The 27,987-nt window shown below is 40.2% G+C and overlaps 1 protein-coding gene across 1 annotated transcript; it reads left to right on the forward strand.

Annotated features, from left to right (window-relative positions):
- The first annotated feature begins 432 nt into the window (after positions 1–432).
- Positions 433–27,947, forward strand: LOC308198396 (uncharacterized protein). Its single transcript, XM_080600706.1, has 8 exons — positions 433–598; positions 971–1,049; positions 5,299–5,439; positions 6,288–6,421; positions 13,202–13,606; positions 17,365–17,506; positions 18,251–18,285; positions 19,986–27,947. The coding sequence occupies exons 1-4, from the start codon at positions 522–524 to the stop codon at positions 6,291–6,293; spliced, it is 303 nt and encodes a 100-aa protein (XP_080456832.1). The 5' UTR covers positions 433–521; the 3' UTR covers positions 6,294–6,421; positions 13,202–13,606; positions 17,365–17,506; positions 18,251–18,285; positions 19,986–27,947.
- The last annotated feature ends 40 nt before the right edge of the window (positions 27,948–27,987 follow it).

The raw sequence follows: 27,987 nt of genomic DNA on the forward strand, positions 1-27,987 counted from the left end.
GTTTGCCTTCTCTGTGAGCAATTCTGGGCATCACAGGCACGGAAAGAAGGAGAGGGTTTCTAGGTTGCAATTTTCCTTATCCTTGTTTAATTTATTTTCTTTCTACCTGTTATTAAATAAGTGAAATTAACTATTATTAAATAAGTGAAAGAGACCCTGCAAACTGCCTCACAGAAGAATAACTACAAGTGAAGACATGGGTGCTTCCCTCAGATCCAGGAAGAAAACAAAATCTGTGCTGACCTGGGCAGGAGGCAGCTGAGCTGAAAGGCACTGGGTAACATCCAGTCCAGTCCAGCTCTCTCGAAAGGTACAAATCTAAAAAGAAGGCCTGGCAGGAAAGGTAGATCAATGAAAAGGTTTTGTCTTGAGTGAGCTGAAACAAAGTAACAGACTGGGAAATACATAATTTATTTACGTACTGGATCTGATTTGCTTTTTGGAAAGATACTGGAAGCTTTGGTGACACAATTCTTTATTGCAATGTGTAATTTTCTGTATTTGCTGTAATTTGCTGATAGATGATGTGCACACCTTGGGCTGGGTCCTTTCTCCCCCAAGTATGCAGCAAGTACTACCATCCCTGTGGGATTTCAGGGTAGGTTTATTTCTACACTTGGCAGGTAATGGTTTTGTACCAGGGATCTGATTAACAGCCCTGGTGACTGCCTGTAATTTATTCAAGCTTCTGGTCCAGATGGCTTAAAAAATAAAATCCCCTGCATCTCAAACAAGGATAGAAATGAAGAACTGGACAAATGACAGAAAGGGACACTTAGACTGTGACTGGTAGAAGCAACACTTAAAGGTTTTGTTGAAAATGCAAAGATTTGGGGAGGTAGAGGTGGAGGACATATACAAAGAGTTGTGGGGTTCTTATTTTGTTTGTTTTGTTTTCTTTTAAAGTGAAACCTGAATAAATATGTCCCTTCTGGTGCCTCTTCAATTCACACCTTTTTCCACCTTGTAGATGCAGATGTAGATGCTCTGACACCTTGTTGAAATGCCAGGACAGACGGACACAAAGAAGACTTTTTCCAGGCTTGCTGGTGAGTGCTGTGTGTCCAGATAGGCTTTGGAGAAAATCATAACAAATGCTAGGTGAGCCGATGCTGACCACCCGCAGCGTGAATGTTTGGAGGGTGCTGTTTGCATCTTGTTGCTCTGATACAAACATTAGCAAAACAGAGAAAGGAGTGGGGAAATCAGAAATGTGGCCCTCTTACTGTTGTGTGAATGTGTTGGCAGCTAATGAGGATTTCACTTTTTCCCCCCCAAAATTCCCAAATCCCACAGTAAGCAGAGCCACGGTGCTGGTGGGAGGTTTGATGACACCTGGTGGCAAACGGGGATAATGCGGCAGGGAGGACACGGGTGACATCGGGGTCACTGACACTAAAGGAAAACGAGATCCAGTGGGAGCATAATGTGAGCCGGAGCCTGACAGCAAGAAGTGGAAAATAATGTGTTGTGAATGGGGTAGAGAAGTTTAACGACATTATTTTTAGTAGCAAAACCAGCTCTAATAAATGTGTTGCGTATCTTTATAAAATATTCTGTATAAAGAAACTGTAATGGGCTCTCTGGGATCAGTTACTGTCTATTTAGAAGCAAGTGCAGATAGCAATAAGATATGACCAATTAGTTTAGCTGGGTAAAGTTGTCTCCTTGGATACCATTCAAGTGACTTCAAGCATTGCTCATGCAATATAACCGGGAATACGAGCTTCAGGGTAATAAATAGGGTGTTCTAGATAACGCTTCATGAAGTGAATCTGGTGAGGAAAAACCCCTGTTCAGAGTAGAAGTTGCAAGGCTTACCAGTGCCAGTGCATGCCTTGCAGCAGGGGAGGGAGCCAGCCCCAAGCCTGCGGTGCAGTGCTGGGGAGGAGACCACGGCCTCCGCAGGCAGCCCCGGTGAGCTGGGGGATGCTCCCCTTCACTTCTTCTATTGCCAGGCTGCATCTGTGAGGCTATTAGGGCACTATGCCAGCAGTTCCATTCCCAGGTATGATCCCTGAGAAAACCCTTTTTACTGAAGACATGTGTTAGTGCTTTTTTTGTGTTCTTTATTCTTCAAAAATAATCTTTGTGTTTTGTGAATGAATTCCGTAGGGAAGTCTGCCACCATTGTTACACACCTGCCAAACACTCCAGTTTTCTATCCTACCTCACAAAGAACAACTTCTTTCACTGTAAAGGCTTTTGGCACCTTTCTGTAGCTTGTCTCTTTTGCACACTGCATTTGTATGCTATTTTCTGTTTGCTTGATAGAAACAGCTCTGAAATCACCTCAGAAGTTTCACTTTAGCTCCTAGTTCCCATGTGATGTCTGCTAATAGATTGCATAGATAGGGAGATGTTTACATGGAAATGGAGGCTGTTGTAACACTGCCATGAGTATCATCCTCTCCATCTCTTGTCATGTGTCCTGTAAATGGAAACGCTGGGGTTGCATTCAGCCTGCTATCCTTAGGGCTAAGGGCACAACAGAGCTATCAGTTTGAGATTCCTCAGTCGATTGAACATTCATTTAAGAAATGTAATAGCTTATACTTCATGGAGAAGTGAAATTTAAGTTGTTTTTCTCTTTTATATCTCTGAAAATTTCATGGTTGACTCTTTCCCCATTCCATATTTTCTGTTACCTTAAATTGTGTGCTAGGCTTTTTTTTTTTGTCTGTTTGTTCTTGTTCAATCTGTTTGTTTTAAGAAGTTAGACTCTTCATCTAAATTATGGGTCTCTAAATTGAAATATCTAATTATCTGAGGGCACTGGTAATAATATGACTTGCACACTGACACACACAGCTCCATTTTTCTGTCAGAATGTCCTTATTTTCACTTTGCAGTACCACAGTTAGAGGTCAGCATTTGCTCCACTTTCAGGACTCTGCTAGAAAAGAAAGCAAGCAGTAACCTTTCAAACATTTTCTGCCCCCAGCAACTTCTCAGTAATTTTCCTCCTGTTAGAGCAATACTCCCAAGCTTTAAAAGCCAGATATGAGGTGTTCTTTTGTCTTATTTATAATTTGTCTTGCTAATGTTTGTGGGTTTGTTTTTCCAAATTGTATAATTTAAACAGGTCAAACTAAAGTTTGTGAAGAAGAAATAAAATATCAATATACTCACAACATGCAAGCGAAGACTGTGCACAAGTGGCCAAGCTCTATCTTAGGCAAGTTGAACAAGCTCTAGCCAAAGCAAGAGTTATTTTTGCTTACAAGTAAGGGGAGAATTAAGCATGTATTTCCAATTTAGAGTCATATTTAAGGTCAATACCTGATCAAGCCTCAATGACAGCAATCCTGGATTCCAGTGCTCTCATCTATGGAATAAACAAGAGCCCCTGCAGAGGCTTGGGTAGCAGGGATGGGATTTGCAATGATTTGTGGCTCCAGGGCTGATTTAGCTCTTTACATCACTGGACGTGGTGCAGATCCCACCCAGACCTGCTGCCACTCGTGGTGGGAGTTGTGTGCACCACACAGGAAGGGGGTCCCTTCACTCCAGCCCCTGCACCCTCTGCGCTTACAGGTAGAGTCTGTAACAGGCTGCAGCAGAAAGGGAGGGAAGAAAGTGCTCTTCATTTTGACTGAGGCTAGCAGGACAGGTAACAAGTTTAAATTTGAGGAAGGAAGATTTAGACATCAGGGGAAAAAGTTCTCATAATTTGGGTGAGTAAGCATTGGCATTGATTGCTTAGGCTTTGTTCTCAAAACCTACATCAGAGATTTCATAACCTCTCAGCAAACTTTTGCCAAAAATGACTCACTGCAGAGTAATGTGTTGACTGGTGCTTTAAGATCCCTTGCCACTACAGATTTTAATAGTCTGTATATGCACGGTTCATTGATTTGCTGGTTTGTTCAATCATTTGACATCTTAGACCCAGTAATTAAATCAAAAGTCCTATATCAGCCACTAGTGCAGTTGTATTACAGAGAGCTTTGATGCACTTTTACTAATTGGCTGCTTCTGTATTATTATTTAGTGTGAGTTAACTTGTAGCCTGACTCATAGAGAACACTTCAAGTGCAAGTACCAAACAATAATTAATGCTGTTAAAAATACTCTGCAGCAAAAAGCAGAAACTGAGAGCACTGAGTGAAATATTTGTTCCTTTTTCCCTCAAAGGCTCTAGAGTTAATGATTTTACAGTGTCAACTGGTTGCATAATGACAAGGGCTTGTGGCCTTCGTAGTAGGTGAATGCATTTCCATCAAGGATACACTTTTTCTTGGAAAATCTTAGTTATTCAAGACTTCAGAGAACTAAACATTACCTCTTGTAGTCTTTCTGTTGCTTTTCCTGCCACGTACCTGGCAGTGCAGAATGGATGTGGGCTTGTGGGCAGCAACTGCTGAGTGGCTCTTCACTTGTGGGGGTGGCTCTCTGACAGAGACAGAAGTCACACTGATATCAAAAGCCATCTTCATTTTGTCTCCAGAGGCAATGAGAACAGCTGGCTAGCTCATGTTGTGAAATGTGTCAGGAAAGCCACTGGGACACAGTTTTAAGAAACTTGGTCCCACTTTCCCACTACCTCTAAATTAATAAAGACAATGAGACGTCCCCACTGCTCATTTTGCAGCTGCTAGAAGTGTTAGTCACAAATACACTTTCAGCCTCAGTCACAGGTCTATCTGATGGATAGGGAAACATAAACTGGGAAATAAATATTTATGATGTATAGTCTCTCACATTCTTTTATTTATAGATTGTTCAGTGCAGATGCCTATCACAGCAGTAAAACTAAAGTTGAGCTAGATTTCAGCATTTATGATTCATTTGCCATGGAAGGCTTAAATCACCAGTCTACTAAATGGAATGGCTCTGAACTAAATTGTGAAGTCTTTATAAATGTCAACCTTGCAAAGAAAAGAAATTTGTTACACAGTTTTTTGCACTGACTGAAAAGGCTATCTGGAATGCAGGGAACTTAACTATCCCTTGAATACTAACAGCAAAACTGAGAACAACACTAGAAGAGTAGCTGCTGGAGCTGATGTTTTTCCAAGAAGACCATGGGGTTCATCAGCAATCCCACCTGGCTGTACAACAAAGAGTTTCCAAAAGTCACTTTTGCTTTGAGAAATGCAGTATCTGTCCCAGATACAGTGAAATGTTGTTATGATAAGTAAGAGGAATGTACAGTCAATTAAAAGCGTCCTCTTCCAGACATTTTACTTCTTTGAAACCCTGGGTACGTATTTTTCATGCAGTTTAACTTTGAGAGAAACGTTCATGTCTGGAGCTCAGAACTTCCTTATGAGTCCACAGTTCTCACCTTCACAGGCACTGGTGGCAGTTAAAACACCTTCAAGGAGATGTTTCTTTGTGCCTGTAACAAAGCATCTGAGTCTAGCAGGGACAAAGGTCTTCATCAGCCTCTCAAGTGAAAGGATGAATACTTTGGCTCTAGCCAAGCTTAAACAGGTAAGAAATGTGGTTTAAGTTAAGCAAAACATATAAAAATGGTTGAAAATAGGTTCAATGCTAACATAGTAAGTCTTGTTTTTAATGTATAGTGCTGGGTAAGCAAAACTTCTGTGCAAGACTCAAACATCCATTATTATCTTTTATGTGCTGATAGGTAACTCTTAATCTACCCCAGCATTTCTTGCTGGGTATTTGTATTGCAAGTCATGTTAGCCAGCAATCAGGCATCTACTGTGCTTGTTATTGCTCATGCATATCAGAAATGATGATCTCGCCCCAGAAAGCCTATAGTTTAGGTATATGGCAAGACAAAAAAAAAAAAAAAAGTGGAGGAAAAATGAATACGACGAACAGAGAATAATAGTAATAGAAATGGCATTCCCATTCTGTTGTTAGCATGTAGCTATTGTGCTATATCTGCATCTCTCTTCCACAGAAAGATCAGTCTGCTTTTGCCCATCCAGCTTTTGGGGATGTGTTCTTTCCATGGCTTCTAGAGTGATCAGATCTTGTCATCTTTACCCCTTAGTTCACATTGGTGCCACTTGCTTTTAGGTGTCATTCACTCTTGGACTTTTTCTGCAATTGTTCAGGTTACTTTAAGAGATGCTGGTCCTTAGCCTGGGTAGATGTTTTCTCTGACCCAGCACCTTGCACTCACTTGTTTAAAAAGCTCACTCACTAAGCCTTCCAGCACTGTGCTTTTAAAGAAAAAAAATAGCAAAGGATTGTATCTCCCACATGATGCCCTCCTGTGAACCCTCACTCACTTGTCTCAAGATGTGTCTTCCTCACTGAAACTGTGAACCATTTTTAGCATTTATCATTTTTTTTTTATTTTTCAGCTCTGAAGAGGATCTCTTATCTTTCAAGGCTGGTGTTAGGTTTCAAAATTGGATTTATTTCAATACTTGAGTTTTTGAAGACCAGATCCTCTGCTGTTCCCTTGCTACCTTTCCAAACAGGCCTTCATTTGCAGGTAGGGACTGTCACTTACAGGTAACAGGAACAATTTTCTATCAAGAGCTTTATTACATCTAAAGATGGATATTTACTAAGCAAGGTAGAGCTTCTGCGTTTTTATAATGCATATTTAAAGAGTAGTTAAGCAAGTCGTGTTTCTTTGAGTTGAACTGACATGAGATCTCTAATACTTCACCCAGGCACAGTGCCTGTTGCAGAAAGCAGTTCGATCAGTACACTGTCTTTCATAGATAGTAATGCTATGTTGTCAGATTTGTGTGTGCATATATATATATCTTGTGGCACTGCAGTAGAAAAGCAAAGAAGTTATCAGGCAGGCCAGGGGGAAAAAAAATGCCTAACCAACCCTTGAGTTTCTGGGGTTTCACTGCAACCTAGAGTTCTATTCACTCTGACCACAGTCACAGAGTGAATGGAGGATTAAAAAATGGGACTTTATGGACTTTTTTTTTTAATCAGTATTGATTCTATTGTTTTGGTGCATTTTTTTATTATTATTTTTAATCAGTATCGATTCTACTGTTTTGGTGCCTGATCAATCTAAAGAGTGATTCTCGTTCTAAAGACTTTTTGAAAACTAAAACCTAAGATAGTTAGTCCTGTGGACAGACCTCTGCCTGAACACTTGCAAGCCTTCGTGCTATATGAAAAGTTGGTTCTTGCAGCCTGTTTTGGTTTGAAGTGCAGTCAGTGCTTGTTAGAAATTAAACAGCACATCTGATAACACAGCTCAAGAGTTGTCCTTCTGCTGATTCTTTGGGAAATAGTCTCATTTCAGTTACTTGTTTGGGTTTTGGTCCAAATCAAGCTGTTTGGACACATCTCTCACTGTGATAATTCACGTTCAATTTCAGGTTTCTTGACTTAATGAAGCTGAAATCGCATCATTGTTTTTGAATGTATATACTTCCTGGGTAGAAAAGCTCTACCAAATTTTTATACTTTTAGTTGGTAACTTACACTAGCAGGCTGCAATATCATTTGCTTATCTTGTTTTTTTTGTTTTGTTTTGTTTTGTTTTTCTTTTGGCATCAGAAGCAAATAGCACAGAAATAGATTGGCTTGACTGAGGGAGACAGGACTGTTCTGGTGCCTAGAAACTAACTTTGGCTGCTGCTTGAATACAGATGTTTGTGTAGGTGATAGGCTTAAAGGTCTGTCTTCCTACTGAGGGCCTCACAGAGAACTTTTTTTTTTTTCCTGAAGGAGCCCAAATAAGCCTGTTTTGGTCTGTTTTCTTGCCATCATTCTGTTCTGAACACTCTTAGTGGGGTTTACAAGCAACAAGCTTCCCAAGAAGCAGGAGTTAATGCATGAGTAGTCCACCCACACTGTTCAAAGAGGAGCCACGTTTTGTCCTGCATTCCCTGCAGCATGGTGCAGCCGCCTCAGTATGGCCACAGGTAACTATGAGCCTGGTCCCATGCTTCAAAAGGTCACTTTCATTCCTTCCTGATGACAGAGGCCAGCCTGTTTAGCTAATTTAGCTGTTCTCTGAGTTACTTGCTCTATAAGCAAGTCTCTCTAATGTGATGAATCACTGAAGGTGAAGAAGCAGGTCTAAAATAGGGGAGTTTAAAAAACTATCGTATCCTTCCCTTAATTAAAGGTTTGGAGTGAGGCACATAGAGGGAAAGAAGAGATAATGAACTTCTCACTTTACACGTAGCTGATTTTCCTTCCCCCTTTAATCTTGGGTTTAAACATGTCTGGCAGAATCCCAGCCTGGAACTGCAAGCCTCTGGTGTGCTCCATGAGCCCAGGAAGAGCACCTGGTCCACACCAGGATGCTGATACTCCTTTACCTGTTTACATGGATGTCTATTTCCATTTTCTTTGAATTGCATACGGTTGAATTTCAGGCCTTCCAGGATTCATACAGAAAACTTAATTTAGCTGCAAGTAACAAAAAGAGAAACTAGAAATTCTTTAAAATAAAACATTCCTGTGACTATCCTACTGGAAGGACAGTGAAGGTGTAATATGAATAAAGAAACAATCATAAGAAAGGTCTCTCTCTCAAGTGTCAAGAAGTCTACAGGACTAAGATCACTATGGAAATTCAATCTGCCTGCTGCTGCTTCTGCAGTGGAGGGGTTGAACTGTCTTGTTCAGGCTGGCAGCAACAATTTCATGTTTGCCATGGCCACAGAGAACGTGCAGTAGCTTTTCAGACCTATGCTGACAGAGTGGCAATTCTTGCAGTGTTCAAAAGACTGAAAAAAAAAGAAGGCTATGCATTGATACCCATGTGAGCCTCTTAAAATTCTCATATCTTCAGTTAAGCTTTTGCAGTCCTGTTTGACTCCTCTGCTTGCTGTAAGTCAGAACTTCCCACTTCACCGCAAGTTTGTATGGCTTCCCTTGCCTTCCCGGACAAACTGCAAAGAAATCTGTGATTTATCACATTCAGAGGCAAGGAGAGTCTCTTTTGACAGTGACAGACTAGGCTAAGAGCAGCAAGCAGGCACTGATACTGGTACTTCCTAGTCGAGCAGATCCTTCTACCAAGCGCAGGTGAAAATGTACATCAGGATGGTTGCAGAGAGCCAAAACGAAGCCAGCTCTTCCACTGCTCATCGTTAGACAATAAAATACTTCCTTGCCTGGGAATGTTTGGAAGCAGCAAGAGGGGAATCTTCTCCTGCAGAAACTGGAGATGTGGTGTGTCACGGATGCTCTGCATGGATGTACTGGGAGCCCACAAACCCCATTGATGAGTTTGTTGCTCAGGAAGAAGCTCATGGGGGTGTCCAGGCAAGGCAAGGTAGCATTGTGCAAGTGCACAAAATGCTTGGATTGCAGAAATTGCCCAGCATGCTGAAAGCTGAGTTACTGTAGGGCAGGTTTCCTTCGCATGAGTTGTCTCGCTCAATGGTCAGAGCAGAGAAGCAGCTCCAGTGTCTTATCTGCTCCTTATGGTGCCTCCATGCCCTTCACAAAGCCTACAGTCATCTCAGGTCTGCTGAAACTGGTGTGCCTAGCTCTGACAGCCACAATTCCTCTTGTGCTGTAAAAAGAAAGTGGCCTGCTTGAGAAACGTCAAACACTGTGCAAAACAAAACAACAACAACAACATTTGCTGTACAAGTAAGGGATACCAAATACAAGAATTCAGGGTGAAACAGGCTTCAGTAAAGAGATGCTGCAATTGTGGTCTTGGTGGCCACCACTCACCATGGCCCTTCTGTTGTGCCTTTTAAAAAGGTGGATGCTTAACTGAAAACTCAGATTAACAAGGCCCCAGTGCACAACCCCTTCTCTTCCTTTGATGGTTTGCAAAAATCCTTTAATTTCTCTTGAATTTGACTTGTTTAACAGAAATGTAAAATGTTATGGTGGCAGACCTACACCACATCTAATGCTGTGGAAGAACAGGTTGGATTTTTTTCTAGTGTTTTTAGTGGAGATATATATATATTAACAGAGTTTGGAGGGACTTTGTCCTGAAATGGTTTTACCTGCAAGCAAATATGAAAACAAAAACCCACTGAGTCTTTAGTTTTTATTGACAAAAAGTATTTCAGTGGGAAATATCAGGTAAATACTACTCTATTTTGATCAACATTTTCCATAGAAAATGTTCAATAAATACTAACTGCTAATATCTTTGCTCAAATGTAACATAAAAAACAATGTAATAATTAAGTACCGAAGGGAATGTTGGTCTCTGGTATTTTATACTTAAGACTCTTATTGCCTTGGAAGGTAATATATATATAATAGCATCCTGATGAAACCCTGCTGTGTTATAGAGAAAGCTGCAGTGCTAAATTTTCAAAACTATCATAAATGTAATTACCTCCTGCTGAGAATCTAAATGCTTATTCATAGCACCATTACTTTCAGTAATTAAGTCTGTAATTTCCTTCAGACTATGATTTGTTCCTTCCTAAATCATAAAAGCCAGGCCAAAAAAAAAAAAATTATATTTGATCAGTTAATGTATAGAAATTTCATTAAGTTTGCTCCATGCCAGAATGTACATTAAATCTTCACTGTTTGAAGTGAATCAAAGCAGCTTTTAAATTCTGCCTGAGGTGGTAGGGAGCAGTGAGGAAGGAGGATGACCCACTCAAGGGAGGGGTGTATGTGTGTGTTTCTATCCATCTATCTGCCCCAGCGGTTTTTAACACCTGCCAGCCAGCTAGGGCAGGGTGCACAGATGTGCTTCTCCTCTTCCTTATGCAACAGCCAGTTTCCAGCTCAGCAGAAGGCACAGCCAGGTTCCTGGTGGTTCTTGCTGCCCGCAGAACTCTGCTCCAGGTGAGGCTGCCTTCCCTGGGCAGTGCAAGGAGCTGTGCTTGCCTATGGAAATTTCAGTCATCGTGACACTTGTCTTTTTTCTGCCTCTTTCCGCCTGTAATATGATATAGGTAAGAGAATATAGTCAGAAGATGGTAGATAATGCTTCTTAATGATAGGAAAATCTAAACTAGATTGGTCCTTGATTTTAAACGCGTAGGTTGAGTTAATGCTGTGCAGCAATTGCTGGTTCATACAGCAGAAACATACCCAGATCATTATGTGTGCTGAATGTTAATACAGTATTTCCTTTTTTTTTTTATTCAACTCAATTTGCTTCCAATTTTTCTCTTCCTCTACATGTTTTTTCTTTTTTTTCTGTCCTGTCAGGAAAGAAAAATCTTACTGGTTGCTAAGTAACTCTTGCAGTATTGCTGCAGATGTGCAATAGGCGTATCTGTTACTACGATGCTCTTTAGTTTTTGAGTAAAAAAATATTTTTCAGTAACATCAATGTAATTTTGAAAATAATGATGGCCTGATAAAAGAGGATGCTTCTTATCCCAGATGTTTCCAGCCATGTATTCATTATATCAGCTGACTGTAGAAAAAGGCTTTTGGAGGGAACTGGATTAGCCTACAGTGTTATTCTCCAAAGTTTTATGGGAATGCAGTGTAGGTGGCTAACGCGGCAAAATGAAGTCCCACCAACTCTTTTGCACAGCTCCTTGTAGGTAGCCCATCTGCTATTTGAGTATCATGGCTGTCCTTTCTGAAATCACTTCTATGAGCACTGCAGACCTGTTTGAGCTCGAGGAGGCCCCATACCAAGCAAAATTCCCCCATTCACCACCAGCACTTCAATCTGTGGCCCATGGGGTGGCAAGTGGTTGTTTCCCAACTGGTCCATGTGGGGGACAGCAGCTTCCTCTGCCATCTTTTCCTCCTCTGCGTCAGAGCACTGTGCTGGTGCACAAAAAGAATAAAAGCTAAAATCACATTGATCATTCATTTGGGAGGAAAATACCAGAATGCATACATAATAGAGAATGATTGCACTACTGATAGACTTCATTTTAGCATTTACTAATTCTGGCATGTTTGACTTTGTACCTGCAGCAAGCTTTCCATGTAGATTCTTTTTAGCAGTAATTATGTATAGATAGACTCTCCTCTTAGCGTGGGAGGAACAAAATAGTTGTAATAGTTGACATTACTCAACATTAATGCATGGCATTTTAAAGATGTGTGTATTGTGTTAATGTTTCATTTACTGTAGCTGGGTTAGGAGGTTTCCATTTATGTATTTATTTATTGTATTCATTTTAATCAGATGTGTCCATTAAATGTAGGATGTGGCATTTGGATTTTTTTAGCGTACACTTGCAGGAGATTGATTTTTGCCTGTGTTTGCAGAGAGTGAAGGAGTTTGCCCGTGTAATCTCCAAAAAGGTCAAATCTTGACTTAATAAATGTATGATTCAGGAATATAATGCTTGTTCTTTAGGACATCACATTAATATTTATTGGGGTCTGGATTCTACAAAGACCTGCTAATTAGTTACAGAGTCTTTTGTGTATTGGTTAAACTGGCTTAAATCCAGTTTTGCTCAAGAGGGATTAGAATTGCTCCCATTATGATAACTCTACTAAGCAGAGGACTCATATTCCCATTAATTCCTATTGCTCAGATTAGTGTATTGGTACATCTTTCTGCCCCAATTAATAGCTAGTGGTAGCCAACACTTTTAATAAACTCAGTGAAGAATATTTCCAAGGAAAAGCACCCCTTAATGCTGATCTTGGAGTGAGAACCAGGTGGCCTTCCAGATATATTAGTCCAAATTTTAATAGCATAAAAAAATAAAAATGAAGATGGTTACCCTTTTGAGACAACTACAGAAAAGCAATGCTCACACTGGAGCAGAGAGAAGGGTCTGCTGTCCAAGTAAAGGACTTCAAGGCACAGCTATCATTGCAGTACTGCATGGGGGAGGGAGGACTTACCCATATATCGTGCAAGATGATGTGGTACAAACTTCAACAGGCTGAACTGAGCCCATAAATCCCCCAGACTCGCTCTGGATGAGTCAGCTATAACTGCATAGCACTAACTAATCAAATATACCCTGCTTCTGGAGTCAGATCAGTTTTTTCTCAGACACCTTTGATTATAGAGCTGAGTGGATAGGAAAAGGTAAGATTAGACAAAGCAACTAGTAATCTCAATGTGTTTGTGGAGAAGGAAAGAGAATGTACATAATGTAACAGCTAAAAAAGAGTGTGCCCTGGTAGAAAAATCCCTACAATGGGTGAACTTAAGACAGGCTTACAACTTAAAGCCCATGCCTTATGTTGAGGAAGAAGCTACAGAGTCAAAATTGGAGTGAAAAAATATGAGTGGAAAAGATCTAAAAAAGAATCATGTGGCACAGAAGGACACTAAATAGAATCACCAGAATCATCTAGGTGTTTTTTGTTTACTTGTGTTTTTTCTTTAAAAAAAAAAAAAAAAAACCACTGTCCACAGGTATGCCTCTAAAAGGAGCAAAGCAATGGGGGAATAAGAGTATGTTTTGTCAGCCCAGGATGCCCCAGGCGATCGTGGTTCTTTACACGGAAAGCTGGTGATATGGACCAAGGTGGGGTGGATGCTGAGGAGCAGGTTCATGTCTCATGGAGATGCTGAAGCAGGGGAAGGAAAGTAAGTACGTATATATGCCAGAGGAAATTGAAGAAAGTGTGCTCAGTCATAAGTAACTTCAGCAGACCAGTGTAAATCTTAAAAGCACTTTCTGGGCCAGGCAGCAAGAGGTAGGACTTGCCTGACCTTGAATCAACAGAAACTTCTTCGTTTTCATAGTGAACATAACATCTGATAACAGTGACTCAGCTGAAGAACTTTGCACCTCTGTGAAGTATCACCAACACTGTGGTAAGTCTGGAATGATAATGAGATTTTAAAAAACACTGGGATGTGGCTGTGGTAATGTTAACTCCTGTAATTTTTTTGTTTTGTTTTTCCTTATGACAGGTATTATTCTAGAATAGAAAAATATTATTTCATAAAATCACGTTTAAGCCCCATGGCCTGAATCTTTAGGAATTTCATCTCTAGGTGAATGGGAAAATAATGGGCAGGGAGCTAACCCATCTGCATAAACTATTTACCCAAGCTCCTAATGGGGTAAAACCACAGAGAATATTGGCACACAGGGAAAAGTCAGCAATCAGAAAGCTTCATTTGCATCAGCTTTCAGATCAGCACTCCCCCACTGATGATTTTGAGCCAACATAACAGGAAGCAAATTAAAAATTAGTTTAGATAGTTAAGCTGAACTTAAACGTAGGGTTCAGTTCAGAGTCCTCCCTCTCTGCGAGCCCTTGTGGAGTGTCCCACATTATGAGCACCTCACCTCTGCTCCGAAGTGGTGGCTGGCTGCTTGTATTCCTGCTACAAGAGAGGTATCAAAATAATGACCTACCTCTAATACTAGCTTAAGGGAATATATTATGTATCATCTGAAACACATTGCCAACGGCAGTGTTCAGGCTGAAGCTGTGTTTCTCTAATAATAATGTCTCTCGCTCACGCTCCCCACCGTTCAAGAATCCAATGCTTGGAAGAGGGGAATAATTTTTAAGGGCTCTCAGAGGATATATAAGTGGTTCCAGAAATTCTGGCTGAGAGCTTAAAGATATATGCTAAAGACCCTGAAATGCACTGAACCGGTCTTTTTCTGGTTATTCCAATCAGCTAAGAGAGGGCTTATATGCTGTGAAGCTTCCGGTTTTTGTTAACACATGCTCACACACACAATGGCGTTCTGTTGAATTGTATCCAGAACGTTAATTACTCTTCAGAAGGATTTTGGCTTTCTCTGAGGACAGTCTGCACCCCCCCCCCCTTTTTTTTTTTTTTCATTGGAGAAATCTTTTGCCTTTGTTTAACAAATAGGTGCAGTGGGGAAATACTTGCCTGGGAAATTTCTGCAGGGAATGAGATGCACAAAGATCTTGATGCTGCAGTCCAAGATAAATAAGACATTTTAATACTCTTAGCAAATGAAAATGCAAATCACAGAAAAGTAGAGGAGGCAAAAATATATTCCCTGGCCTGAACATTCAGTGAAAGGGAACAGGACTGGGAGGTGTCTGACAAGCACATTATTTGCAGTTTCCTACTAATTGAGTGTTATCTGCATTGCTTGCGGCTGTCATTCCATGACCAAATGTATTTGTAGAAATGCCAGTAGTTTCAGAGAGATGATGCACTTACCAGAGAAAATTCTGAGCACTGTAAGGAGACTGTAAGCAAATGCTAACTGATTGAAGGGACGTCCAGAAGGATTCTTTGCACTTGTCAGGAACCAGTCCTTAAAACCTAATTAGTGTGACGTTTAAATTATCTGTTACAACTGAAGATTGTAATTGGAGTTTTCTTTGTTTGTATACATGAGTTCAACTTACCAGCATGCAGTACCTCTCTACCACCTAAGAAAGAACTGCTGCCTAAGCAGTGAGATTTAGGTGAGGCCCAAAGGTAGCTGGCAAAGAAGGAAATATTTTTAAAGGGACTTGAGAAAGAGGTGACAACTCTGAGGTTTGGGAAGCAGAGAAATACAGGAGAAAAAATGTAGTGTCAGGGAAGAATATATGTGATGATGATGACAGCAGATATTTGAGGAAAAGATGTGGACAAAAAGAGGAATAGGAGTGAAAGAAGGAAGACTTGTGCAACAGTGGGAAAGACTGGATCATAGAGGAATAGAAATTAGGCAGAGGAGAAAGAGAATATCTTTATTTAACAGATATGGCTTAACAAGTCTTCTGACACATGTTAATTTACTCTTTGCAAATTGTAGAAATTACTATGTACATTTTTAATCCTTTCAATGGTAATACAATGTATGTTAATGTTCACTTTCAACTAGAGATCAGAACACATTTCATTTCCACTTTTTCAACTTTGGGGGAAAATATGTTTTTATGGAGATGGAGCAATACAAATGACTGCATTTAAAAAATTCTGTAATTTCTATTGTGCGGATACCTAATAGAGGCTTTGAAAAATAAACCTCCAAACATTCCAAAGTTTTCCAAAATCAGATCTGCATCGACGCATCCCACTGCTAGCAATGCCACTTGCCAGCTGTCAAATCCCCTGATATATTGTATAGGTTGTGATGCTTTTGCCATGGATTATTGATTGGACCCTGCGGTCAGCACATCATTGGTGATGCTGCTCCTGCCTGCAGGCATGCAGTAGGTGCCTGCCTGCTCTAGCCGTACCAGTGCCTCTCTGTTTTCAACAGCATTCATCATTGCAGAAGAGCAAGAGGGATAACTGAAGTTCTGTGGGCATTTGAAATAGTTCAGCACCACTCTATTCTGTAAAGTCTGTCAAGCTTTATATGTTAGGAGACAAGTTGAAATTGCTGTTTGAACGATGTATGCAGGCAGAAAGAGATTAAAAGCTACTCTCAGCACATAGCACCTCTTTCAAAGTGCTGACCAGCAGTTTGTGTTTAGACAATAATTTGGGGCTGAGAGGATAATTTCAGAGCTATTCCTACCTGCCTCTGGCCAGTGTGAGGGTGTAGGGAAAGGGGATTTTGCTACCGACTGCCTTCACGCTCTCCTACTTTCCAGTGGTGCTAATCTGGAAGGTCTGAGGACATTCAGGGACACTTATATGCCAAGTTTAAGATAACAAAGAGCCAAAACAAGATTGGACTCAACAGGGTTATTTTTCCCCAAATTATGGGTTTGTTCCTTTGTATGCTTTTATAAATGTGGTAAGTTTTAGGACGTTATCTCACCCTCAAAGACTACTGGCATGTACTGTTGGTGAGGACTTGTTTGGAAGATGGCTTCTAGCATAGGTTTACACAGATAAATTCAATAATGTAAAAACCCCAGCAGGAACTGCTGCATACAGCTGTGTGCTTTAGATGATCCCAGAACAGTGCTGCTTACCAGCCACTGTGGATGTACAATGTCTCCCAGATAAGTTGCTAATAAAAATGGTAAAGTACTCCCATTCTAATGATGCCATATCTCAAAACCAACCAACCAAACAAACAAAAAAGTCCCACAAAAAGTAAAAACAAACAAAAAAATCCCTACAGGTGAGAATGATTTCTAAAGTGAAAATGGACATTTTTTTTGAGTGCCAGCAAGAATGAGGGAAAGAGCTGTTTATGTCTTCAGAGTTGATGAACATTGAGAAGAAGGAGAGAACTGAAAAAGTACCTGTCAGAGATTTGAGAAATTTTGTGTTAGCTAACATACTTGTCCTTTTGAAACAAGGAGACGTGCTATAATCACACTGGAAAGAGTTATAGATCACAATTTGGTCACTGCAGACACGAAAACAACAGAAAAGGAAGGGTGTGGTGCAGTTCAAATATATATACCCCGAAGCCATGACCGGTTTAAATCATACTGGAATACACACACAATTCAGCTTAAAAAGAATTGCCCTGTTCCTGTAAATACAGCAGAAAGTGTCCATTAAAAGAAATGAAATGTAATGATAAGTTCTGCCTACTATTATGACCAAACTGACTTTTTATTTTACGCTGCAATTTATGTTCTTACAAGGTTTCAGTCAAGCCATTTATTTTATTTCTTATTTTGCTGTTTCAAGAAAGAGCCAGGAAGATCAGCTGTAATCTTCTCTCATTTTAGACAAATGCAATCCTGATGGCTGTGGCCTAAAGGGCAGAGTTGCCCTTACTCTGGAGGAGGAGGAGGAAGACATCGACATCTGGTGGCAGGACAGGAACAAAGGGTGGGCTCCAAGACATGCAGCTTGCTGCTGATGGTACAGGTGAGATACTTCTCTGTGTAATAAACAGGCATAGAATAATGCAAGAGAAATTGTGTAGCTGCAATACTGAGCATAAGTCCGGACAACTTAGCTCACGTAAATATGACTTAGTGAGCAAAAGGTGTCGGCTGACGAGGCAAGACAGGAAGTCCGTTTAATGTCTCCTTTGGTTAGCTAAGCCCTGTGCACAGTCTGGCTAGAGAGCAGAAGGGGCTGAGGAGCAGGCGCCATTAGCAGAGCTGCAGTGACTACTTACACGAATTTGGAACTGTAAAGGCCTTCTGGGGCCATGGGCAGCCGAGGTAAACACCAGCACAATCAGTACAGGACAACCTGTTTGAACCCACAGAGCTTCAGGAGCTGTGGCCTTGCTCCCCAGCAGTGTGGGCAACACCATCCCCTCTCCTGACAACTATAACATGACCGAGGTGTTACTATAAAATGACAGAAAGAGCTGCAGGACCCAGCACCAGAAACAAAAGAGAAGGATTTTATATTGTCTGCTTGCACTTCTGGGGAGGAGTGGCTACTGGTTGTGTTACACCGTTGCCTGGTTCCCATTTCCTCCTTCCCCCTTCCATGAAATACTGTTCTAATATTTGAGTTCATCTGTCAATTACAAGTGGGAATAGTTAGCTCCCTTTGTTTTATATAAGTTTTATATAGGTTTTAGGGTATATGTTATATGGTCTTTACTTGAAACTCCTAAAATATCAATCTAGTCCTTTTTTTTTTTTCTGTCAGGAAAAACCTGACAGGGGTTGTGTTCCCCCATCTTCGTAAGTATAGTATTTTCTGAAATATTTTGTGGTTCAGATTTGGATATTAAGCACTAGTAAATGCTCAGAAAAGTGGGAGAAGTTCCTTATGCTGCTATGTACTTCCCTAGACTGCAGGGCATCACTGAATCTTCAAATTTGTTCTTGTTTAAATTATATATGTCAACACCTCCCTTCTTATTACAGCCTGAACAAGTGCTTTAGCTATTTCTAATAAACAGGAGGTCATCAATTGCCTAGCAGTTGTTTACAGCACCCACCATTACATTAAATGTCTCTGCAGTCCTTAAAACATTGGCTTGCATTTTAGTGATGACTTCATACTGTCTACTGTGAGGCACCAGGAGGATAACAAGTGACTCGCAGCCAAAGATCAGTTTGTGTGAGGAGGCAGCATCCCCTCCCTCCCTCCGTCCCTCCCTCTCTCCCTCCATGGGGTGAGGGATGGAAATAGCAGAGATGTTCATGCTGCGCCTTCCTTGGGCCAAGCATGGGGGCGTGGCATGACGTTCTTCACAGGGACCTCTAACATCTTTTACATGCTTTCTTGCTCTTGTTCTGAAATACTCTGGAGTTACTCATTTTACGGACGTAAGGCCTTACTCATTTGTTCCAAATTTCCTTTAAAGAATGGAAGAAAGCATGAAATGTAGGCCACTGTGTCTACCCTGGATATCAGTAACTGCTTGTAGGAGAAATGAAATAGACTGTGTTTTCATTTTTGTAACTTGAAATGACTGGTGAGGGATTTGTATATCATAGTTAAGTTCTTTGAACTATGCTAAATTTCAAAAAACAGGAGAAAAACCTGCAGCTTAATGGAAGTTACTGGTAGTTTGGTTATGATTTTGAAGTCAATCTATAGTCTCTGCATACTTTAGATTTGGACTCTGGCAGAGAACTATGAACCTCACATTGCAAAGGTCCTGATGACCTTCATAACAAGTAAAGTTGTACTTCTGTAATGGCCTCTTCCGTGTGCTAATTTCACATCAGAGAATGTTTGTCTGTTATTTAGATCACCATACTTTTCTAGCCCATTTTCCAGTGTCGAAGTTACTAAGTAATCATCTGTTACTTCAAATAATATAAAAATAGCATGTCATTACCATTAAGCACCAACTGCAAGGATTTAATTTTAAACCATTTCTCCTTTCCCTGACTGAAGAAATGGCTCTGCGATCATTTTTAACCTTTCATCAGCATAATTGCCAAATAATTAACAATAGTTAAATGATGAGAACTTGAGAGAATTGAAAATTATTATTGAAATATATATTTCACTGGAGCAATGACCTACATGAATGTTTCAAAATAAAAGCAATGTATATTTGTCAGCAGAGGCAACACACACTCTTTATATACGCTAGGTGTTCTTTATATGTGCTTGTGCCTTAGTCACCTATAGCCGTATAGGCATAAAGACCCATCTCACTGAAGAAAACTGCTCCTCCAAGGTTATTTTATCATGCTTTGCAATGTCTTCATTTCCACTAACACAAATTACTTATTCCACAGAATAAGCAGTGGAAACCAGTATAAAGACTCTATAATCCCTTTCTAATTTTTGTAGCAGATACTGCTTCCTTGCTTCTGCTAGCAGAGCAGATTAGTCTGCTGAGTTTTTCCTGCAGTTTCTCCATTTTTCTCAATGAGATCCATGTGTTGATTTTTTTTTTTTTTCTTTATACACCCTTTAGGAGCTGAAAGTCATCAGCCTCTCCATCCTGTCCCATCTCTGTGAGTCATCAGGATTTATTCACTCCCCTTTGCCTGCCAACTCGGGTATGTTTAGAAGCTGCTAGGATCCTGAAGACCTGCTCATCTGGGTGCTACCAGCACATCCTTTCCTGCTTTTTGTTCCAGGCACTCCTATCTATGTTCCACTTACACTAATCTTAACATTTCTACTCCAACTCTCTGCATAGAAAGGGTAGGAAGATGGGAAGGTACTGGGGGTATTTACTGGTGTCCGGAGGAGATCACATGTAGGAGAAACCAAGGGGGCACAAATGTGTCAGAAGCTTGGCTGCTCCCAAAAGGAATTATTTTCCTCCCTTCCCCCTCCTCCCCCCCCCCCCCCCCCTTTTTTTTTTTCAAAAGTTCAGGCACTTACCAGTGCACAGTGTTATGATGACACTATTAGGAATCCCAAATAAAACCTCTCTATGGATTTTCATCAGCTCCTTCTCAAGTTCATCCTTCTTGTAGACGAGTTTGTCTTTCCAATAGCTTTTTGGTAAAATCATGGAAACTTCTCTGTGGCTTTCACTCCCGTTTTTAAGGGTGTGGATATATCTTATATGTAATCACACTTTCTGCAATATTCTTCTCTTCAGTTGCATCATGTACTTTCAGTGGTGGATGTGATGCTGCAGCCAGTGGCTGATGCAATTACCCTTTGAATTGCAGTTCCTTCTGGGTTCCCTCAAGCCTTTCATAGCCATTTCTTTCTCTCTGCTTGCTTTCATCTATTGCCACACCATTCATATTGAGTCCGAGTTTATTTAATTTTCTGGCTGAGGTTTTGGGGGAAGTAGTGGTAGAAAGCATGTTTTATTTTGTTTTTTCTGCTAGTGGTTCCAAGGTAGATTGCCGAAGTACCAGTAGTGCCTATACAACCCTAGTGATCCTTCAACTCCTGTCCTATATTTAAGCCCTTGAGCTGTTTAAATCTGGAGCACCTGGCTGGAAACAAAGGCAAGGGGCTGTCTGAGTGTTTTCACAAATAGAAGTAATGTGTCTCCTGCTTCAGCTACATCCCCGCCACTTCTTCATGGACTATTTAGCACAAGGGTGTTCAGCAGGCTTTGCCTTTGTTCGACACCTGCTCAGAAAAGCTGTTGAGTACCAGAGTCCATTGGAGTACGGCAGCCCATTCATGCTTGCTTTTGAAAATGCAGGTCTAACACTAGCACAGCAGTTGTGATCCTTTGTGGGAAAGTGCTCCAAATGCAAATTTTAATCAGTGCTATTTCCTTATAAAATCAGTCCCTCCAGCTCCCTAATTATCAGCGCCAGGCTCTGAATTGCCATTATACCTCTCATATTGAGGTCCAGATTGAAACTGATATCTTCCTGTGCTGCACAGGAAAGGATTATCACCCTGCTGCTCTACCAGGGATGGGAGCATACGTCAAGCTGATTAGAACATTTTCCTCTCTGCTGTGCACAAGGTTCCACCACTGCAGCTCTCTTACTGTAAAGCTACTTATTTTTATTCTTCTTATAAAAAATAAAATAATAAAAAACCCTACATGATGCTTCTGTGTATTGTCATTCATAGCTATTTTTAAGAAATGGCAAAATCAAGATTGAGCCAACAGTAAGCTTATTTTTTTATGCAGTTCATAAGTACTGTGACCACACCTGCTGTTTCCCTATGCTAACATTTTTGCAGCCTCCTGCTTTCTCTGAACAACCAAAAGCTTCTAGATCAATAAAAGAAAGTAGATGTTCAACAGAATGGCTTACAGACACCTGAGCTTTCAAAACCATGGTGAAATAATTTCCCTCCCCAGTAAAATACATGTGAAACTCTTTGGCAAGCGAGTGCATGTTCTGCTTTGTTATGTGTAAATAGAATAAAAAAGAAAGCATGATTCCTACATTTGAATTGTTTGGAAAATAATTGTATGCTACCTGTTTCCATTACCAACAAGAGGAGATAATTTTTTCATTTAATAATATAAAAATCATCATATGCTTTTATTAGGTTGTTTAGTTTCCTTGTGGTTGGATATAACATTGTTATACTTAACTACTATATATATAATTTATTATTGGTGATAGTTATTGCTAATAAAATAGTCAATGAAAATATGAATATTATATTAAAAGTTGAATCCTTTTACTGCAACAAACTGTTTTGCACATTTTAGAACTTCTTTGTAGATTCTTTAAATGGAGAGTCTTAAGAGATTTTTGCAAAGCTTTGAGGAAAGTCTGTCTTCTTGCATTTAAACCTGAAATCAGAAATGCAGGTTATATTTTTACAAGATTTTGCAGCAGCTCAGCACTTGGGATATTGTAGTTTATTAATGACTTCTGGGGCCCTGCTCTGTCAGAGAAGCCTGAAAATGTAATTTAAATAAAAAAAAAAAAGCATAGTGGTCACAGATAAAAATAAGGATATTAATGAATATACAGAATAGAAAAAAAAATTGAAATCTATTTAAGGGTGAATGTTTTGAGGCATAATCTGGATTAAACCCAAATGCGATGTTTTATTTACCAACTACAACAGAAAGACTCTAGGCTTTTGTTCGCTTCTTATTTTGCTGTGCTGCAGATTAGCTGCTGCAAATGTTTAAAACTGTGTACCTGTGTCCTGCTCTGAAAGAGAAGCAGAGATGCTGTGTGTTTGCAGTTGTGATCTGGGAAGTATCCAGCACACTCCAGCTCTGGGAGGGAAGCAGTGTTTGTGAGGAGTAACTTGGGCTGGCCTCTAATGGTGGCTTTAGAGAACAGAGGAATCCAAAGGTTTGTCAGTTTGACTATTATTTTCTGCAGCTGAACACTCTTTGTGTGCCTATTCCAAAGGACTTCTGGTAATTAAAAATCTGATTTTGTAACTTTTATATCGTCCATATACTTAAATGGTTTATAGGTGATCTAAAGTCTAGACCACAGCCCTGCTAACAGAGCAACAGAAATGTCTGAAATGAACAGGGCTTCTTGTTGGCAGTGGCTGCCTGTACGGATCCAAGCACAAGACGTGCAATCTGGTGCAAAATATCTATTTCTGCAGATATTTTACTCACATAAGCAACTTTATATGTGTCAATAGTCACCTTGAATATAAGAGAACTAATTATATTTATGAGGCCTAGCAAGACTGGAACAGGACTATTAAAAGTTTTTTCTTCCTATTCTATCAAAACTGGTTTAATTTCCTACAATGAATAGTAATTTAAAAAGAATGAAGGAAGAAGTCATACATGACAGCCTGGGGAATCGTTGTGCAGTATACAAATACTGACTGATTTCAAAGCTTCTCTGTATTACCAAACATCTCAGCGTCTGTGCGATCTGCCAAAGGGTGTGATGTGCATTCAAAACCAGGAAGCTTGGAAGGCACCTAACGTGGGCTGGTTCCACTCAAGCTTCATGGAAGAACGAAGCTTAGAAAAGCCTGACGATTCAAATCAATTGGACAAGAGAAAAGTCTTTGAAGAGGAGACTGGCGAAGTCAAGGACTGACACTAGAGAAGGGGCAAAGAACTCAGTGTACTCACAGGGAAGGGCATGCATCACTTAACAGGAGAGAATTGCTTTATACCTTCAGGTGGAGTTTGATGAGTGTGTCCTTGGTGAAAGTACTGGCTGAATCAGTCCCAGGGAGCAGAAAAGGAGCTATTTCTGACTTTGGTCTGTTCTCCAGCCTGGCTCACCATGCAGCTGCACAAACCAAAATACTCCCTGAAAAGGAAGGGGCAAGAGGGGCAGCTGCAAATGAAGCAAGGGCACATCAAATCTGGCCTGAGATGAGCACCTGCAGAGGAGAGACTGCTAGAGAAATCTGGAGGAGACCTGTGCCATCCTTCAGGTTCCAGAGGTACAGGCTGGCAGGTAGCTTGGGCGCAGCGAGAGTTTAACCTAAATCCAAAACGTGTTTAGAGCAGGGAGGAAACCAAACAGAGAAATGCACAACCAGGTTTCTCCTGTTAGCTAAGTCAAAGCTGAGAAGGCCGTTTATTTCTGTTACAGCATGGTACTGATGGGGTAATTGCTGGGTGCCGAACAGGTCAGTGAGTCCAGAGAAGGGTTTCGTGTGAGCTGGTAAGGATGGTGAGGAAGGTGAAGGGGAAGAGTTGCCACTAGTGTTAGTGCTGGTAACAGCAACCAGCAGGCATAAGGACATGTTTCTGGGAAGGAGTAATAGGTGGCCTGGGTGGCACAGAAGCCAGTGAAAACAGATGGGCCCTGTTTAGCCTAAGGAAGGTTTAAATCTATGCTGCCTCTGATGACACAATCTCGGTATGCTTGTGAATTTTAAGTGGGAAGGTTCATTAGGACAATTTGCTGCAATACAGACAACTCAAATGCTTCTTGCCAGTCCTGAAAACTCTTAACTTTTTATAGTTTTTTTCCTATAAACTTTATAGTTTTTATATATTTTAAATAATACGTTAGCAAATTATAAACAAAAGATTTGTATTTAGGATAAAAGGCAAATAGCAGTCTGGATCCAGTCACTGATTATTGCTAGAGGACACTGGTTTTCTTAATGATAAAGTGTGAAAGATAGCCACAGCCAGTTATGAAAGAGGGTTTAGAAGAAGAATGAAAAACAATTATTTCATAGAATAATGTGAATTCAGCAGAGTCTTTGTAAAATTTTTAAGCAAAAGAATTTCACATCCCCGCCTTTATTGTGTTACTTCAAACCCATCTGTATTTGAAATGTACTTCTGATTCAGTTAAAGCAAGCATTTCTAAAATCCTGAAACGCAAGGCCATGTAGAGATAAGCAATAAATGTCAGTAACAGTTTCAAACTCTTAGAAAGCAATGCATCTGTTGAAGAAACACAGAGCCTGAGAAGCCAGCTTTCATTCAGTATAAATTCTGCTTCACCCTCCGTCTCAAACAACCTTGCAATACCTGAAAAGGAATAGAACTGCCACAGTTTTGCTGAAAGGCTTAAGTGTGCGATGTTGCAAATAGCTTTTCGGTGCAGTCTGAGGACAAACACAGCAGCCTGGATAGCTCACCCTAAAAGGATGTAGGAGCCAGGCAGATCAGCGGGCCAGATCTGTTGGGTGGGCACAGGCAGGCTGGTGGGAACGCTGTGAGTCAGCTGCTGCACGCCCTGCACCAGGAGGGGGAGGAAGGTGTCTAGCCAGCTCCCTGAAGCCAAACCAGTTACATGTAAGAAATAACAAGACCTTAGCTCTTATTCCTGAAACATGAAATGGATTTAAATGCCTTTAGTCACAGTACAAGAAAGATGCTATTGAAGCAATAAGGTACCCATAGATATTTGTTACTGTGTAAGGAATCTGTTTGTATACATGCAAAAGGACAAATTTAAAATTTCTTACTTAATGAAAGAACAGAAATGTTTTCTCACAGTGCCATGCCTTAGAAGCGGAGTTGCATACGTGTACATGAGCTGTGTCTGGCTGTGCTCCCTGAGAATCCTTTCCCTTTATCTGCATGCACGTGGTAAATTTCCTTAGAATTTGTAAAACCAAAAGTTATTGGGAAGTTGTAATTCATGGTACATTGGGTTTTCAACCTGCTCACTGACTCACAGGAAGAATATGAGGACTTTTAATGGCCTTATCTTTAGAAAGGATCATTTGATGAAGTAATATATGCTATGAGTCTGTAAGATTTTTTTATCCTTTTTTTTTCCTTTACACACAGAAATGCACATTTTACATGTTTTGTGAAATTTTGTTATATACTGTTATATACTATATATACATATATATGCACTGATTCAGTACAGGATAACATTCTTTGATAACCTTTCTTTTTATGGAAGTTTTTGTGTTACCTTATTAAGTAAAAATTGTTGCATGACTTCGTTCATCTCTGCCCTATTTTTCCCATCTCTCAGTATGAGCTGTTCTGAAATTATGTTCATGTACTAGAAGACAAAGTGCCAAGTACCTATTTTAGTACTCAACAGTTACATCCAAATTTCAGTTGTTGTTTAACACCAAATACTGTAAAGACAAAAAGCTCAAGAAATCCTTGCCTCAGACTAGAAAATTATCAGCACTTTGGTTTAGACAGTACTCGTGATACTCTGCTTAAATAGTACCTTATTACCAAAGTGGCCTGAGTGACTTTAACAACCTACTTGTAATGCCTGTGACCTCATTGAAGGAGGTCAGCATTGCCACCTGATTCCCCATGACTTCTGATGCACGTGTGCAGAGAAGCGACACAGGAAGTCCTAGGGTTACAAACTAGTTGTAAACGGTGCAAAACAACTACCAATGAGTGGGATTTTAAAACACCTCTGTGGATTAGAAAAAAAATCCTGTGATTAGCTTCCAAGGGTTTTGGAAGTGTTTGAAAATCCTGGCCATTCCGAGTAAGGTTTTAGAAATATTTTAAGGTTAAGGATCAACACAATGAATTATATTTGAGACTACTTTGTTTGCACACAACAATGTTGATAAAGCAATGAGAAATTACTTCTGCACATTCCAAAATATTTTACTTCTCAATTATAATTACAGATGTAATTCCTTTCTTTGGTGAAATTGTTATTTTTTTAGGTATGAAATTCTATCCTTGAAGAGGATTTCTGACACATGGGGTGAACACCACATACTGAGTAACTGAACACCAAGTAACACCCTGTCTCTGTAAAATGACCACTCTTCTACACCAAAGGTTGCATTTTAAGATTCATAAATGCTTAATAAACATAATAAACTATGAAGCAAGGAAGCTTTAAGAATATCTATAGACTAGCAGACACAGTGATGAATTTTAACCAGCTGAGGCATTTACTCTTAACAATGGCTTTTTTTTTTTTTTTTGAGAGAGAGAGAGAGAGAGAGCAAGACAGCAAGGAGTTTTGGGTTATTGCCTCTAAAAATACTTCATATTTCTTATCTTCCTTCAATTCACCATGTCTCACAATTATTGTGATTAGTATTAGTATACACCCTGGAAGCCAACTGCTGTTTGTAAAGTTAGAAAACCCACCTATAAAGAAGATGAACCTATATATAAAAAAAAAATATTTAAAATCTGTAACTGACCAGTTCTTGTTAACATAGGCAGATTTGCTATTTTTACACTACAGAAAAAAAAAACTATTCCTGAGATGTATTCCCTTTCAATGTATTCCCTTTCCAAATGATCCCAGTCTGACCCACAGAAGAAAAGCACAGATTTTTTTTTTCTCATGAACACACTTGTTAACTGCTCCTGGTCAGAACTGTGCAAATCTCCAGAATCACCCAATATGGGGAATGTGCACAAAAGTGTAAAGCCATCTAAGACTACACTGCAGAACACCCGTTCCTTGATTTTTGACTTTTATCACCATCCAACCACCTTTATCCTGTCAACATTTTGCTATACCTGCTAGCAGTTCATTTTGAAGCTGGAAACTATATGTAAACCTAACGTAAACAAAAGAAAATGTGGTGGTACTGCATATAGCTTTTTCAATATAATAAACCCCATGGCCAAAGAGTAAGCAAGCTGCAGAGAGTAAGTAATCAAGCTTCCTGAGAAAAGTCTTTATTTATTTATTTATTTATTTATTTATTATTTTTATATGCAAGCAGAAGAAGCAAGCAGTGCGGTTCTGGCAGAACGTTAGGCACTTTGTCTAAGAGTCATTCAAAAGCATCACTGATGACCAGTGCTCTCTCTGCTACTTCTAGAGTTAGCGCTTCAGAGTCCTGTTTTTTCAGAGCTGTTATGCCTTGTATGACAACTGATATGGTGAGCACACTTGTTCCTCTTCTTCAGCAAGCACCACAGCAGTAATCCCTGATCATTCTGAGCCACCCATCACCAGGGTATGCTGTAGACAACCCACCAAACCTGCTCTGTGGGATGGCACAAGCACCTAACAGGACAGGTAGGTTGGTGCTCATCTCCTTCCCCAGCAGGCACAAAGGTGACCGGAGGCATGCCCATCTCCGTTTTGCTGTCGGGTGCCTTCCCATTGAACCTACAGAGACCGGATCAAGATTCATACGCTTGTTATGCCACAGGG

This window comes from Anser brachyrhynchus (genome assembly GCF_964034855.1).
Source record: "Anser brachyrhynchus genome assembly, chromosome: 7".
Classification (NCBI taxonomy): domain Eukaryota; kingdom Metazoa; phylum Chordata; class Aves; order Anseriformes; family Anatidae; genus Anser; species Anser brachyrhynchus.